The sequence below is a fragment of the Engraulis encrasicolus genome, chromosome 16, assembly GCF_034702125.1.
Source record: "Engraulis encrasicolus isolate BLACKSEA-1 chromosome 16, IST_EnEncr_1.0, whole genome shotgun sequence".
NCBI lineage: Eukaryota > Metazoa > Chordata > Actinopteri > Clupeiformes > Engraulidae > Engraulis > Engraulis encrasicolus.
In genome coordinates, this window is record NC_085872.1 from 55,063,630 (window position 1) to 55,078,629 (window position 15,000).

The 15,000-nt window shown below is 45.4% G+C and overlaps 2 protein-coding genes across 2 annotated transcripts in view; one reads left to right on the forward strand and one right to left on the reverse strand.

The window, feature by feature from the left end:
* The window catches only part of LOC134466185 (NACHT, LRR and PYD domains-containing protein 12-like), a 155,676-nt gene that overhangs the window by 42,669 nt on the left and 98,007 nt on the right, over positions 1–15,000 (forward strand). The gene's annotated exons all lie outside the window — the stretch shown is intronic.
* On the reverse strand, positions 2,265–4,273 carry LOC134465934 (E3 SUMO-protein ligase ZBED1-like). The gene is made up of 2 exons (XM_063219836.1): positions 3,713–4,273; positions 2,265–3,369 (listed from the first exon to the last, which is right to left on the reverse strand). Exons 1-2 carry the CDS (start codon positions 4,179–4,181, stop codon positions 2,339–2,341), a joined length of 1,500 nt encoding a protein of 499 aa, XP_063075906.1. The 5' UTR covers positions 4,182–4,273; the 3' UTR covers positions 2,265–2,338.

A 15,000-nucleotide genomic window follows, 5' to 3' on the forward strand; every position in this document is an offset into this window, starting at 1 on the left:
GGGCGGTGCTGCTCTGGCTTCAGCTGTGAAATCAAACCCCTCATCACACCTGACAACTCTGGATCTGTGGGGTAATGAACTAGGAGACTCAGCAGTGCAGCAGCTCTCTGCTCTGGTGGAAGATCCAAACTACAAACTACAGGAAGTCAAGTGAGTAAACCCATTATGACATCACAAAGGGTTTAGAACCAGATGGTGATGGAATTGTATATATTATACACACACTCTCACTCTCACACACACACACACACACACACACACACACACACACACACACACACACACACACACACACACACACACACACACACACACACACACACACACACACACACACTAACACACACACACACACAGTTGGCGTGGAACGTTAGTAAACCTCCCTCCCTGAGCCTCATACAGTGTCGATGCCGTTGGGCTGGGGGACTGGTCCTTTAGTCCAGCAGCATCGTACTGTGTCTCCCATTTGAACTGATGTAGTTGAGGAGGTCACATGTTCGCGTCCCAGGGGGACGGACAGGTGCAAGATGACCTCCCTCACACACGCACACACACACGCACACACACACACATACACACACACGCGCGGCAAGGCAACTCTATTTATACAGCCCATTTCACACACACAAGGTAACTCTGTGTACTTTTTAAATAATTATGAAAAATGACAAGAATGTAAATATGGCAAATTATGGCAAATTTTAATATTAATTGAATTAAAACATAAATATGGAATTGGACCTTACTATCATGACAGTAGTATGAAGTAATAGTAATAACAGCTAATGGAATATGTTGAATGTGTGGTGATAGTGTGTATAAATAGTGGCTGTACATGTGTGTAAATAGTGGTGATAAATAGTGTGTGTAAATAGTGGTTACACAGATCATAGAAAGGATGTGAAATACTGTCCACATGTGTAAATGATCTGTGTGATGTGGAATATTGTCCATATGTGTAAATGTTGTTGCTACATAATCTCCAAATAGCCATTACTCAACATGTGTCAGTGTTACAATATAATACACAACATGTATTTAAATAGCGCAGCATCACAACTGTTGAGGAATCCTATTGGAGGAAGCCCACACTGAGGATGATGATGATGATGATGTCATTTGCTAAATCTCCTCCACAGGTATGACCCAGTTGACGAGGCCAGATTTCTACAACGGCTCAGATGACTAATTGGATGATTGGTGCAGCTGGTGGTGATCTGTCATCCGTCAGCCTGGAGCAGAATTTTGTATGTACTGGGGAGGGGTGGTGACCTTTACATTGTATGAACGGGGGGGGGGGACACCTTTACATGGGGGGGGGGGGTGACCTTTACATTGAATGAACTGGGGGGGGGTGACCTTTACATTGTATGTACTGGGGGGGGTGACCTTTACATTGTATGTACTGGGGGGTGGTGACCTTTACATGGGGGGGTGACCTTTACATTGTATATACGGGGGGGTGGTGACCTTTACATTGCGGGGGTGACCTTTGCATTGTATGTACTGGGGGGGTGGTTACCTTTACATTGGGGGTGATGACCTTTACATTGTGTGTTTTAGTTTCATTTTGGACTTGTGTAATCTTGTCAGACTACATTTTATACAATATAGTTTATAATCATATACACTGTTTTAAATGTTCCTGATTATTCTGGCCATATATGTTTTCACATTTTGACTTTGCTATGTAGCGCTTTTACTATAATCTTGACATAAAATATGCAGTTTATCATTATCCTTTTGTAATTCATGTTACTGATAATATAGGCTCATGATGTAGATTTTCACATTTGAGTTCAGCGTCTGGTCTTTTAAAATGTTGTCTGTAATGGGAAATATAATTTGTTTTCATCCAATACTTGTGTTAATACGTGTAGTTAGGGCGATATGGGAAAAAAATTGTATCACGATATTTTTGCATGAGATCACGATTTCGATATTTTATCACGATATTCAAACAAAAAAAAAAAACGGGGCTACAAAGCTTTCTTTCTCACTGGGACAAAGTGAGAAACACTGTGATAAACTAAACATCCCAACTGATGAAGTAAACATTCTCACTGATAAAAATGAACATCATTCTGATAAAAAGAACATTCTCACTCTGATAAAGTGCATTCTCTTAGAATATAAAAGAGAAAGTAAAATATGAAATGTTCAAGTACACAAACTGTTGCTGGCTATATTCACATGATTTAAAATCAACTTACATGCTTATCAAAATAACAAAATCGCTTTAAAAAAAAATGTCCAAAGCAAAAAGTAGTGCAACACTCTAGTGCAAAGAAATATCAGGGTGCTCCTCCTGATAAAGAGGGGAAATTCAGTTTCCCCGTCACAGATTTTTTGACAGAAAAATCAATTTGTCCACCTTGTCTGGCTTTAGAGTAGCCCTTTGACAAGTCACGATGTTCCCACCTGTGCTGAACACTCTCTCCGAGGGAGAGCTTGTGGCTGGGATGCACAGGTATTTCTGCGCTAGTTTGCTTACTCTGGGAAAATTTACCTCGTGGACTTTCCACCATTCCAGAGGATCCATCTCACTGTCTGCATTTGGGGTGGAAAGATAGGCCTTCATTTCAGCCTCGATTACCTCTCTCAGAGATGGGGTGGGACCTGTTGTGTCAGCTGCAGAACCTGAGGTTTTGAAAAGGCTTCCTAATGTTTTTTTCTTTGCCTTCTTTGGTGGGGGTTGGTATTCTGTCTCAGGATCATTCTGTGAAGTGGAGGTGGGCAGTGAATGCTGTTGTGTGCTCAATAAGCACTCGATCTCAGAAACAGCTCTGGCTTGTATTTCCTCCGTCTTTTCTGTAGCAATGTACTGCCTCTTGAACCTGGGGTCCACAAGCGAAGCCATGTCGAGCAGTGCATCAGTGGTGGGGTCCTGATACTTGTCGTTGAGGTAGCTCAGGATTGTTGTCCTCATTGTGTTAGTCAGCTCTATGTCCTCTTCACTTGGCTCGAGGATGTTCACTTTGAGCAGGTGCAGGACTGGCTTCACATATGACACGCTCACGTAATCCTCCCCAGACAGCGCATCAGTGAAGTCCCTCAGAGGGCCGAGGGCCTTCTTCACACATTCCATGACCTCAACATCTTGCCATGATGGAGCCAACTGCCGCGTCTTCCTGTCAGCTTTGAGGACCTGGGAGATGGCACTTTCTTGCTCCAACACCCTCTCCATCATGGCAAGTCTGGATCCCCATCTGGTTGGTGACTCTGTTTTGAGTTTCTTTTGTGGGAGTTTCAGCTCTGTTTGAGTTTGAGCCAAATCCCTCTTCTTCTTCCAGCTGAAGGAGAATGCACTGACCACTTTTTTGCAGACAGATGTCACACGAACAACTCGATGGTCTTTGGCACTGTTTTCTACAAAAGAAGAGCACACAATATTTCATTTTAAAAACCAGCCCAGATGCAATGACAGAACTAAACCAAAATAACAAAATGAACATTTTAATCTGCCATTAATTATTAACATGAAAGTGTTGCAATGCTCACATTTTTCATTCAGAATTATTTATTTATCATCATCATCATCATCATCATCACATGTTAATAATAATTGTATTATTATTATTGTTATCATATGTGAAGAAACATTTAATCATAGAAATCCCAACAGTTTTTTTTTAATAATCTGTTCCAGATAAATATTGAAAACATTTTAACAGACATGCATTATTCATGTATTAAGTTTAGTTCTACTCACCAATGGCTAGATGCAGCCTATGCCCAAAGCAGGGAAGACGAGTCCAGTTGTTAAGTTGGAGGGCCTTCACCATGTTGGCCCCACTGTCTGTAGTCATGCAGGACATGTTCTCCTCACGGAGTCCCCAACTTTCTAGTGAGTCCCTCAGTTCTTGCGCGATGAGCTCCCCCGTGTGATCATCTGGGAAGTACGTTGCTTGCAGAGTCGCACTGCAGAGCTTCCAGTTATCGATATAGTGAATGGTCAAGCTTAAATAAGGCTCGGATGTGCGGCTAGACCACAGGTCACTGGTTGTTGCAAAGAACTGCACTTTTTGAATTTTGTGTCCCAGCTTCTCTCTGCACTCTGTGTATAAACGTGGCATTGCAGTGTTGGAAAAAAACTTCCTGCCTGGTATCGCATAGCGGGGGTCTAGGACTTTGATCAGGCGTTTAAATCCCTCGTTCTCCACTGTCGCGAAAGGGACCATGTCCTTAGCTAGATGGTATGTAATAGCGTCTGTTACCTCTCTCCACCGCTTACTGGTCTTATCATACGGGGTTCCTTTTTGAAATGCCTGGGTTAGAGTAGTTTGCTTTGGTGTTTCCAGCTTTGGAGGTGGCTGGCAGCGCCGCTCGCATCGTTTCACTTTCGGCATGTTCCTTGGGGTGCTTACTTTTCAAGTGCTTGAATAAATTCGTTGTACTGGCATCGGACGTTCTCACGTCTTCTCTGCACATCTTACATATCACGGACGTTTGTTCTTCATCAGTGGGAGAAAACCCGAACCAATTCCAGACTACAGAGGTGGATTTCCTCTTCTTAACCAACTCCTCCTCGGCTTGGCTTTCAGCCATGGTTGTCCACGCGGCTTTTAGCGCTTACAAACACAACATGGATGCGTGAAAGAAAGTATCAGGACACACAGCTCGCTGTGATTGGACAGTTCTATGCCTACGTCTGTCGCATCGGCGGGAACCAGCGTTAAACAGAAATAGCCTACATTGCGCGGTATGGCGATCTATACGATTTCTCAAATTTGGTAGATCGCCTGCGATTCTCCACTCCTCCTCGTCTTTCACGGTATAATATCGTCAGATCGCACACCCCTACGTGTAGTGGGATGCATTGTTCTTTATGATCTTGGCTGTGATTACACACTCACACTTGACATTGGTATTAAGCTCCATTTAATGCCTCAACTTTGTCAAATCCTTTAATGTTCGCGTTCAATGTTGTTAGTAGTAGTATCAGGTGTTAAATGGTAAAGATGTCTGTGACTTCTCATTCAACGTTGGTATTAGTAGTATGGGTTGGTATTAGTAGTATGAGTTGGTATTAGGGTTAGGGTTAGGGTTAGGGTTAGGGGGGCTCAAATGACCAAACATTGTTAAATTATTCTCTTGTGCTGCACAGACCGGGCAATCAAAGTACAGAGTGATGTAATAAACGTCATAAGAGTGGCCTTAATCGGCAGGAACGTTGCTTTTTGATTTACTGAAACATTGCAGCCTGTCTGTGAGGCCTGTTAAATCAGGCACATGAGGCGTCTGTCAAAGGAATTGTCATCATACACCACGTTCCACATTATTATGCAACTGACATTTTTCGCTGTTTCCCCAAATAATCAATGCAAATGACAGTCGTCATAATTTTCAAGTCATCCGCCATTAGAGTACAATTAAAACGTTTTTGAATGAACCTTCCAATGATAACGGTATTTTTTAAGTAATAAAAAACTTAAAATGCTCTGTTCCACATTATTACGCAAAGTAGTTTTGTAGTGTTGTAATCCAAATTTCTTTCTTTGTTTCCCATTTACATCAACACAGTTGGATTTTTGTACCTTCTAAATTACATTTCAATGTTCAATACTTGATGATAACCTCTTTGTCTTAGTAACTGGAATGCTGCCTTTAACATTGAAGTCAATGGCAGGGCATTGCATGGGAGTTATGGAAGCCCAGATATCCTTGATGCTTTGCTCTCAACTGTTTTTGTTTGTTTGGTCTGGTGACCCACACTTCACTCTTCAATATACCCATAGATTTCCATGCCACGTTTAGGTGCTTGGGTGGTATCGACATTTTAACTCACCAGACATAAAACCCCATTGAAAATGAATGGGATGTTATGTCTGGTGAGTTAGAATGTCATCATCTCCAAAGCACCTAAACGTGGCATGGAAATCTACGGGTATATTGAAGAGTGAAGTGTGGGTCACCCGACCAAACAAACAAAAACAGCTGAGATCAAAGCAGCAAGGATATCTGGGCTTCCATAACTACCATGCAATTCCATCACTTCAATATTAAATGCAGCATTCCAGTTACAGCTTATAGCAAAGTTTTGAACATTGAAATGTATTGAAGGTACCAAATGCCAACTGTTTTGATGTAAATGGGAAAAAAAGAAAGAAATTTGGATTACAACACTACAAAACAGTTTTGCGTAATTAATTGGAACAGAGCATTTTGGGCATTTTAAGTTTTTTATTATTTTAAAAAATACCGATGTCATTGGAAGGTTCATTCAAAAACGTTTAAAATTGTACTCTAATGGCTGATGACTTGAAAAATATGACGACTGTCATTTCTATTGATTATTTGGGAAAACGGCAAAAAATGTCATTTGCGTAATAATGTGGAACGCGGTGTATACAGTACTGACCTTCTACATGTCAACTTGAACTAATAAAAGAGTGGCAGACATACGCTGTCAAACACCTCCAAACGCTGCAAAATCATTCTTCCCTGATTGTCATCTTCATCTAACTAACAAGCTGTCTGATATGTGAGTGCTCTTTTCTTTTCATAAATTCATTGTCACTGTAGTTTATTTGCGTTCTGTGTAGGATGCCGTATTGTATTGCCCACTAGGTGGCGCGCCCTGGATGAGTTCTGTGTAGGATGCCGTATTGTATTGCCCACTAGGTGGCGCCCCCTGGATGAGTTCTGTGTAGGATGCCGTATTGTATTGCCCACTAGGTGGCGCCCCCTGGAGGAGTCCACGAAGGCCTGGAGAGTTATTTGAAAGTCAAAGAAGTCTGTGCATGAGAGAGAGAGAGAGAGAGAGAGAGAGAGAGAGAGAGAGAGCGCGTGCGTGCGTGTGGCAATGTAGAGATAATATTTCCCCCAGCATGCAATGTTTTCCACAAGCCCGTCGTGCTCTCAGACATGTTACATGGGTGTTGGCATGGCCGTAGTTACATTTGAGGCTAGCGAGGTCCGGACCTCGCCTATCGTGAGAGGTTTTTTATTATTATTATTATTTTAACGGCAAATGTGACCAACTGAAACACACAAAACATATACTGTATAAACCTTTGTGAAGCGTCCTTTGCAAACTGTGGTTAACATCCATGTGCTATGTGTTCTAGTTTTGCCTTTGTGTTCTGTTTTTGAGAGTAAACAAGATTGATTAATATCGCAAGTGGTGCGACTCGTGGGAGAGAACGCAACTCAGCCGACATCGCAAGTGTTTGGTCGCGTTCGTGACAGAGCATTGCGCAAAGCAAAATTACCATGCTTTCTGGTTGGAAAAATGCATTGAAATGGCAAAGTGTGCGTGTGCAGCCTGCACAGTAATGTGCCGTCACGAACGCGCCCATTAAGCACGCGCTTGGTGAGATCTCCCCTATCAGAAAGCCTGCGCTTGGTGAGATCTCCGCTAACAGAAAGCCAACCGTTGTATAGCCTACATAAAGCTCATGCGTAACAAGTAGGCTATGGTGTCTTAAAAAGCCATTTGAGTCATTATTTTAAGAAGGCCGGCTGCTGCATCAGCTGCTGCATTAAGGTAAAAGCAGGATATCCGTGAAAGGTAATTGATTGTAAATTGGAAAGCATGTGATAAACACTGACAGAGGAGGTCACCGGAACATCTTCAGGTGTGGATATTTTCCTGTTAATTTGGACAAGTGCCAAGACTATCGACGTTGCCACGTCTTCGTCAGAGTCAATCGCAGTAAAATATCCACACCTGAAGAGGCTCCCGTGACTACTGTGTCTGCATAGCCATGACGCATCAGATGGCTCAGGAGCGCGGAGGATAGGCTACTTTTCTTTCTCGTTGATAGACTTTTGTCTTCTGCGCTTGTGAAGAACTATAACAACTAAATAAAAACAAAACGTTTGATGCGACTCTAGGAAGAAAAAAGTGTACTCCAAAATAGGTGGTTTGCACTACAGAGATAGGTATCCCTCTTTGGAGGAAAACAGCTGAAGTGTAATTTCATTGGGAGAAAAATATGAATGGCTGAGCAACTTGCCATCTGAGGATGTAGCTTATTGTGCAACTTCAGGGTCAAGCTTTAGTTTCCTTACAAAGGGCTTTACTGACTGGGAGGATGTAGTTTATAATAAAAGAGGCATGATACCAAAGCATAGCCATTCAAAGCGAATAGGCTGAGTTGGCTGAAAACTACAACATATTTATTATTATACATGTCTACATATTTACTATTTCACATTAGGCCTATACATTCATAGAAGAGGGCCCTATATATACAAACCCCAACTCCGATGAAGTTGGGACGTTTGGTAAACAGTGAATAAAATCAAAATGCTATCATTTTCAAAATATTCAATCTATTCATTAGATGGAGAATAGTGAAAAGACAACATATTAAGTGTTAAAACTGAGAAAAAATATTGTTTTGGGGGACATATGTACTCACAAAACAAAAGACAACACTTAACAGTTAAATACATTAACCGATGAGATGATTTTATATAAAAAAAAACAGTGTTAATTCCTATCTTGGACATGATTTCACCAGCTTAAATGGTGGGTGTATTCCTTGTCATGTTTTGCAATGTTTTCCTTTCTGTAGTGCTACAGTGTGACAGGTCTTGACCAAAAACCCACCATTTTATCACCTGCTGGTCCTTATGATGGAGCCAAACTGTTAAAACATAGTAGAGAATGCAATTTGACCTTACTATGTGGCAGTAATCGAAGATCTCCCTTCAAAATATAATGCATGAGTGACTTTTCATGCTGTTTAAAACCCATTCATACCATTCAGCACTGTATTTAACTCTACAGATGAGTGAGAACATCTTAACCAATGCACTACTGCACCCGCATGCCATCATGGAGGCTGACTTTTGAAGCTAGCACTAATGTTGTTTATATATAAACGTAGTTCTGGAGGAAGTCCGAGAGTGATTGACAGCTGTCATTACTTGCTCCCGCCTTCGCGCATATTTAAATCCCTCCTTCCCTCTCTCGCCTGTCATGCGCGAAGGCTTTCCGAATTGTATTGGACACGGCAGCGAGAGAAGCAGCATGGAACTCGAGCTCAATTATTGCGCCATCAAACAACATCGAAGAATCTCGCTCCAGATGGCTCTGGACCACAACCATTCAAGAAGACCGCCAGATTTTACTACCCAAGCCCTGCCAGGCCGGTCACCGCTCCTCTCGGCGTCCTCACACTCTTCTCCCGCTCCACCTCGAGGCCCTACTCACCACTGACTCCAGCCCCGGAAACCGTCATCACGCGAGCCATGGCGCCATACCCGACCCTCGCAAAGCTTCAGACAATCGGTGCCCTCTGATCGAGCCCAAGACATCCCGCCATTCAACCGACGCACGCCGCGCACGCACGCACGCCAAGCAATGCAACACTGCTTGGAAGCTGCAGCCGCACCCACCGCGCCACATACAGCACCCGCCACCTAAGCGCCCAACGCCTGCCTCACTAGCAGCAGACCCCGAGGCTCAGGCCTCCTCATACTTCGCTTCCATTAGCCGTCCAGCATTCACCTTGCTAATACCGACAGCCTCGACGACAGTAGCCTAAAGTAAAGCCGACAGTCCGCCGACTCATCCCTCCCCCTGTAGCCCCTACTTTTACAGGCTTAGATTTATTCTAGACTTTTATGCTACCGCTGCTACCTTCGGACCATAACCTAGCTGAAGCCACTTAAGTGACCGAGCTAAAGTCTCCAGTGCTTCCACGCTACAGTATTTGTTTAACAAGCCACGCAGAATTCAACATGCGTCAGATCGCTGGCGGCTCCGGTAGCGACCGCGTCGCTACCCCCCCTCCCCCTCATCCCTCCCTCCTCCACCTCCCCCGGCCGAGGCAGCCCTCGGTCGTCTCCCTCCGGTTGGCCCCGCGCCAACCGCTCCCTCCTCACCCAACTTTCCCTCCACCTCCCCGGAGTGCTCGTGCCGGATCTGCACGCGTCCCCAAGACCCTCCTGCCTCCCTCGAGGACAGCCTGCTCGTGCATTCCCACGCGCTTTCAGGGCCAGCGCCAATGCCCTTTTATTTTCGACCCATTATTCACTCTCCTCAATCCATGCTATCGAAGCCACCTCAACTGGACGACGCACACTCCCTGTCCGTTTTCTCCACGGGCCAACACTGCTATAGCGTCATCGTGCAACTGCCTTCAGACCCGCCGTGTCGGTGGCGACCGCGTCGCTACACACCCCTCCCCCTCTTTCCTCCCCACCCTATCCCCCATCCAGTTGGCAACTGTCAACTGCTCCCTCTTTCCCTCCCCATCACCCGTCCGACATGGGTCCGCTCCCGCTGGAGCGCCACCGGGTTCCATGTGCCCGGAGCAAACATGCGTCAGATCGCAGGCGGCTCCGTTAGCGACCGCGTCGCTACTCCCCCTCCCCCTCATCCCTCCCCCCTCCACCTCCCCCGGCCGAGGCAGCCCTCGGTCGTCCCCCTCCGGTTGGCCCCGCGCCAGCTGCTCCCTCCCCACCCAACTTTCCCTCAACCTCCCCGGAGTGCTCGTGCCGGATCTACGTGCGTCAGCAAGACGCGACTCAGCAGCGGGTTATCTCCAGGCGGCTCCGCATCGACAGCTCGATGCATAGGAGTGCCCGTGCCCGGTGCCCGCATCCACCTCCATTCATAGCAGTTTCGCATACAGCGCCGCGTGCGCACGGAGGCTACTCGAGCCGCCGCTCGAACCGAATATGACTTCACAACTAGTCCTCACCAACCTCACCCCTATTGCGCTCGTAACGACTCGCCACCCCCAGACTACTCAATGCTGCAGTGGCTTACATTCCCAGTTCCTAATTTGTGTCACCTTTTTTTGCTATCGGCACGTTAAGGAGTCACATTACAGATTAAGCGGGTAAACGCTCGGCCGTTAACATATGCCTCACGTAATTCATAGGCTATTCGGAAGAGCCGTTGGTAGTCTGCGCATTATAGCATCACAGACACACCATGGTATTTAAAGCCTGACATTTTGTTTTGCCATGCAAACTGAGCTTAGGCTGTATCCGTCTTATATTCCGCGGTTCACACTCGTCACTCCACAGATAGACATGTTGCGGAAGCACGTATGAACCCTTCGTGGGCCCTGCGCCACAGCCCAGGCCATTGTTTCCCAGACTGCGCCAAAGCGTATCCAAGCGCACGGTTCCCCGCAGCGCCGAACCCGAACCATATAATTTTGCTATTCAAACATTTACCCGCCGTTACGGCACCCACCCAAAACAGCCCAGCGCGCATAGGCGATTTATGCACGGTAAATGGTTAAACATGCCTCAGAGCACTCGCTGGATCATATTGCAACATCTCCCTGTACTCGCCTAGTTACCACGTGAACCCTTTAACGGGTTACCTCTTTGGATGCACAAATTATTTTATTATATTGCATTTGGCAGACGCTTTATAACCAAATCGACTTTCAAAGAGCATTCTTCATCCATTGATTCGGTAATTCATTCATTCTGAATTCTCTCCCTCAAAGAAACTCCTGGCGCAATTCAAAGAGGTTGCCGCATTCGCATTTATTTAGAACAACATAGGATTGTCGTCTGTCTGCCCGGGCCAATTGCACAGCGCGTATCCTGGTCACATCATAGGAACCAACGGTCGATTAACTATCAGCCCTGCAATGCGCTCGCCCACCGTTTGGCTCATTCACAACTCCTCAGGCGCATGTGGCTAATACCTGCCTTTCCGAGATTATCCTTGACTACCTTTGCACCAGTTGGACGGCCACCGTCGCTGCGTCTATTTTCAGAGCTCTGTTCGCGCATAAATTCATACAGTCGCTGCTTTATTTTCTGTTCGTCTCGTTATTGTGGCGCGCATCGGATTGCCATCTATTTGACAGGGCCACTAGCTCTTCTTTAGGTCACCTCGCTGGGAACCCTGCACAATTAATGTCGTTCCGTTTACGAAACGAAAGTTCGGGAGAAGCGTTATGAAATTTGACAGGTCTAAATTAATATCTGCTCTGTATTTCCTGCTCGTCTGTCATTTGTTCAGTTCCTTGCGCGCTAGTACAGGCACGCCTACCTATCCACCTGAATATCATTCCCTCACTTATCAACGCTGTATTTATTCCCCTCTCACCTGCTACTAGTCAGAAACTCGCTTTCTCGCTCGCACCCTCCATCCACCCCTGTCGCCCCCCGTCTCATCTTCTCGACCGTTTTATCCGAGAGTCCGCCCTCGCGCCTCCTCGGTTCCGTTCGCTCTCCCAATAACGGCCAGGGGATGTCCGCTCAGACCTCGCACATATTTCGCGGGCGCGGGTAGGCCTATTGTCCGAGCTCTCAGTTGGAGCCCCACGCATCAGATTTTATCTATATCAGGTTTCGGGCTCGGCAGTAATTCAGCACCATGGCCAGCGACATTGCCCAACACGCTAATTTTGCTATTCTTTTTAACTCATGTTCCTCGAAGTGCAGTGGTCCAGCGACCCCGTAAAGCACTTTTCACGACTTCTCGAGTGCAGCGGTCTAGCGACCCCGTTAAGCACTTTCATGATCGCTTCGCCGCGCGGACGATCACGAGAAGCCCGTTCTCCAGCGAGAACGAAGATGTATGCATACATAGGCTACTGAATTCTAATTTCAGATAGCGCACTTATGAAGTCCATCACCCACCCAAGGCACTCGCCATCTGGTTTAGCTCAGTCACAACTCCTCATGATAACGTAACTATTACCTGAATTCTGAGATTATCAGTAGCCACCTCCGAATGGACAACCACTGTGCCTCAAACAGCCCTGGCCACGCGCATGGATATTTCGATTGCCAGCACCATGGACAGCGCTGTAACCACAGCTTCGCTGAATACACTGCACACATGCACGCCCAACTAGGCTGTGTGTCTGTCTTAAACGTTTTCTTTTAGTAGCCTAACCCCGTATCCCTTTCCGACACTAGACACGACACTGGCTCCATGTCCAGCGACATTGGCTGATGAGCCTGCCTCCATTTTCTGTTTTCGCCACCCATCATTTTCAGACACCAGAGTCGGGTCCATGCCCAACGGCAGACGGCCCATTTCTGTTTTACTCCTCACCCTCGCAGTTTTACCATCAGATCTCGTTCACCTATCTGCTATTGTCTAACGGGTTCGCATACCCTTATAGATGTTTACCAGGGAGCGGAACGCCTTATAGGCCTACACACATCCTCGCTACAGTCACTCATTATTTTCCAAACCAGTTGGTTACGCTCCCATCGCTGGCGTGCCGCATAGGTTAATATCTCGTTCAGCCTGCCTTCGCGCTTACCACGTGACAGTCACAGACTCGCAGCCACCACCGCTACTATCTAACATGGTCAATCAGGGCAGCATTTAAAACGTCCCGCTGCTTTCTGAGCGCCTGTGCGCCATGTGTGCGAACCTCGCAGGTATAGGCTATTTGTCTCGGGCATTAGCTCTCACTCGCATTGGCCCGCATCGGATCGTCACCGTTTCACCACTCTGCGTTACGTATTTGTTTTGGTTATTTAGGCCTATTTATTTTTAAGCTTGGCCCTCGGTCCTCTAGTCAGCTGCGCACTACTTTGCTTTTTGGGAGGTAAACGGACCTCGTCTTGAGTGCATCGTCTGGCATAGTTGGTTGGTCTCAGCATCTTTGGGGGGAAGCGGATCTCATCCCGCATGAGCTCCGTTTAAAGCATCCCAGGACCGAGGCCAGCTAACATGCCAAACATGCATATACTATACGTAAACTGTACACCAAGCACTCAAGGACAAACTCGTGAAATGTTGTTTATATATAAACGTAGTTCTGGAGGAAGTCCGAGAGTGATTGACAGCTGTCATTACTTGCTCCCGCCTTCGCGCATATTTAAATCCCTCCTTCCCTCTCTCGCCTGTCATGCGCGAAGGCTTTCCGAATTGTCCCACCACCTCCCCATACTCCTCCATTTCACTAGAACACCCAGTTACACTTCCTCTATACTACACATAGGGGGGAAGCGGATCTCATCCCGCATGAGCTCCGTTTAAAGCATCCCAGGACCGAGGCCAGCTAACATGCCAAACATGCATATACTATACGTAAACTGTACACCAAGCACTCAAGGACAAACTCGTGAAACACAAGTTGGATGGTCCATTTTTACTATAGCCCAGGATGTGCAATGCTCTATTATTGTCAAAAAGAATGGACTTCTAAAACTTCTTCTGACTTCTGTAAGCAAAGGACAGTTTCCCATGTCTTCTGGGTCTATTTCAAGTGAGCTCAGGTGCTTAGGAGAATGTTACACCCCTGTATCATTTTCATGCATTAAGCATTCTTAATATGGACAATTTTCAATAGCTCTAATTCCTGGAGTGCTAGAGTGAGACTACAGCCAATATATATTTCATGATGTCATGAACCTATACAATGATTTTATTAACAAAAATATGTCTTATATACACTCAATCGTGGTAAATCAAAGGGAAATCAAAAATGTATGTAATAACTATGGTAATTATTCCCTTTGCATCTTTAATTCTGAGTGACTCAGCCTCTCTGTGATGATCTTATACCTGGACACCTATATTGTCCGTCAGTACAATTCATTTTGAAATGTTCTTCTTTGTTGTTTTATCTTATTTGGATGTTTACTAAATTTCACTGATCCCCGTCCCAACTCTTTTGAGACGTGTTGGATTTATCAAATTAGAAATGAGTACAATATTTTTTCTCGGTTTTAACACTTAATATGTTGTCTTTTCACTATTCTCCATCTAATGAATAGATTGAATGTTTTGAAAATGATAGCATTTTGATTTTATTCACTGTTTACCAAACGTCCCAACTTCATCGGAGTTGGGGTTTGTAGGCCTGTGTGGCCTATATTTATTTATTTTATGAATTCATTTTTAATTTATATTTTATATTAATAATAAAATTTCATTGCAAAATTGCATCATGGACCTCGCCTACTTCACATGGCTGGCTACGGCCATGGGTGTTGGGTTCATAGGGCTGCATGCTGTGCGCTGCTTTATTCAGATGTAAACAGGCATGAATCAGAATTGGGTTATTGGCAGAGTAGATGTAAATGGGTCGGTCAAAAAATCGG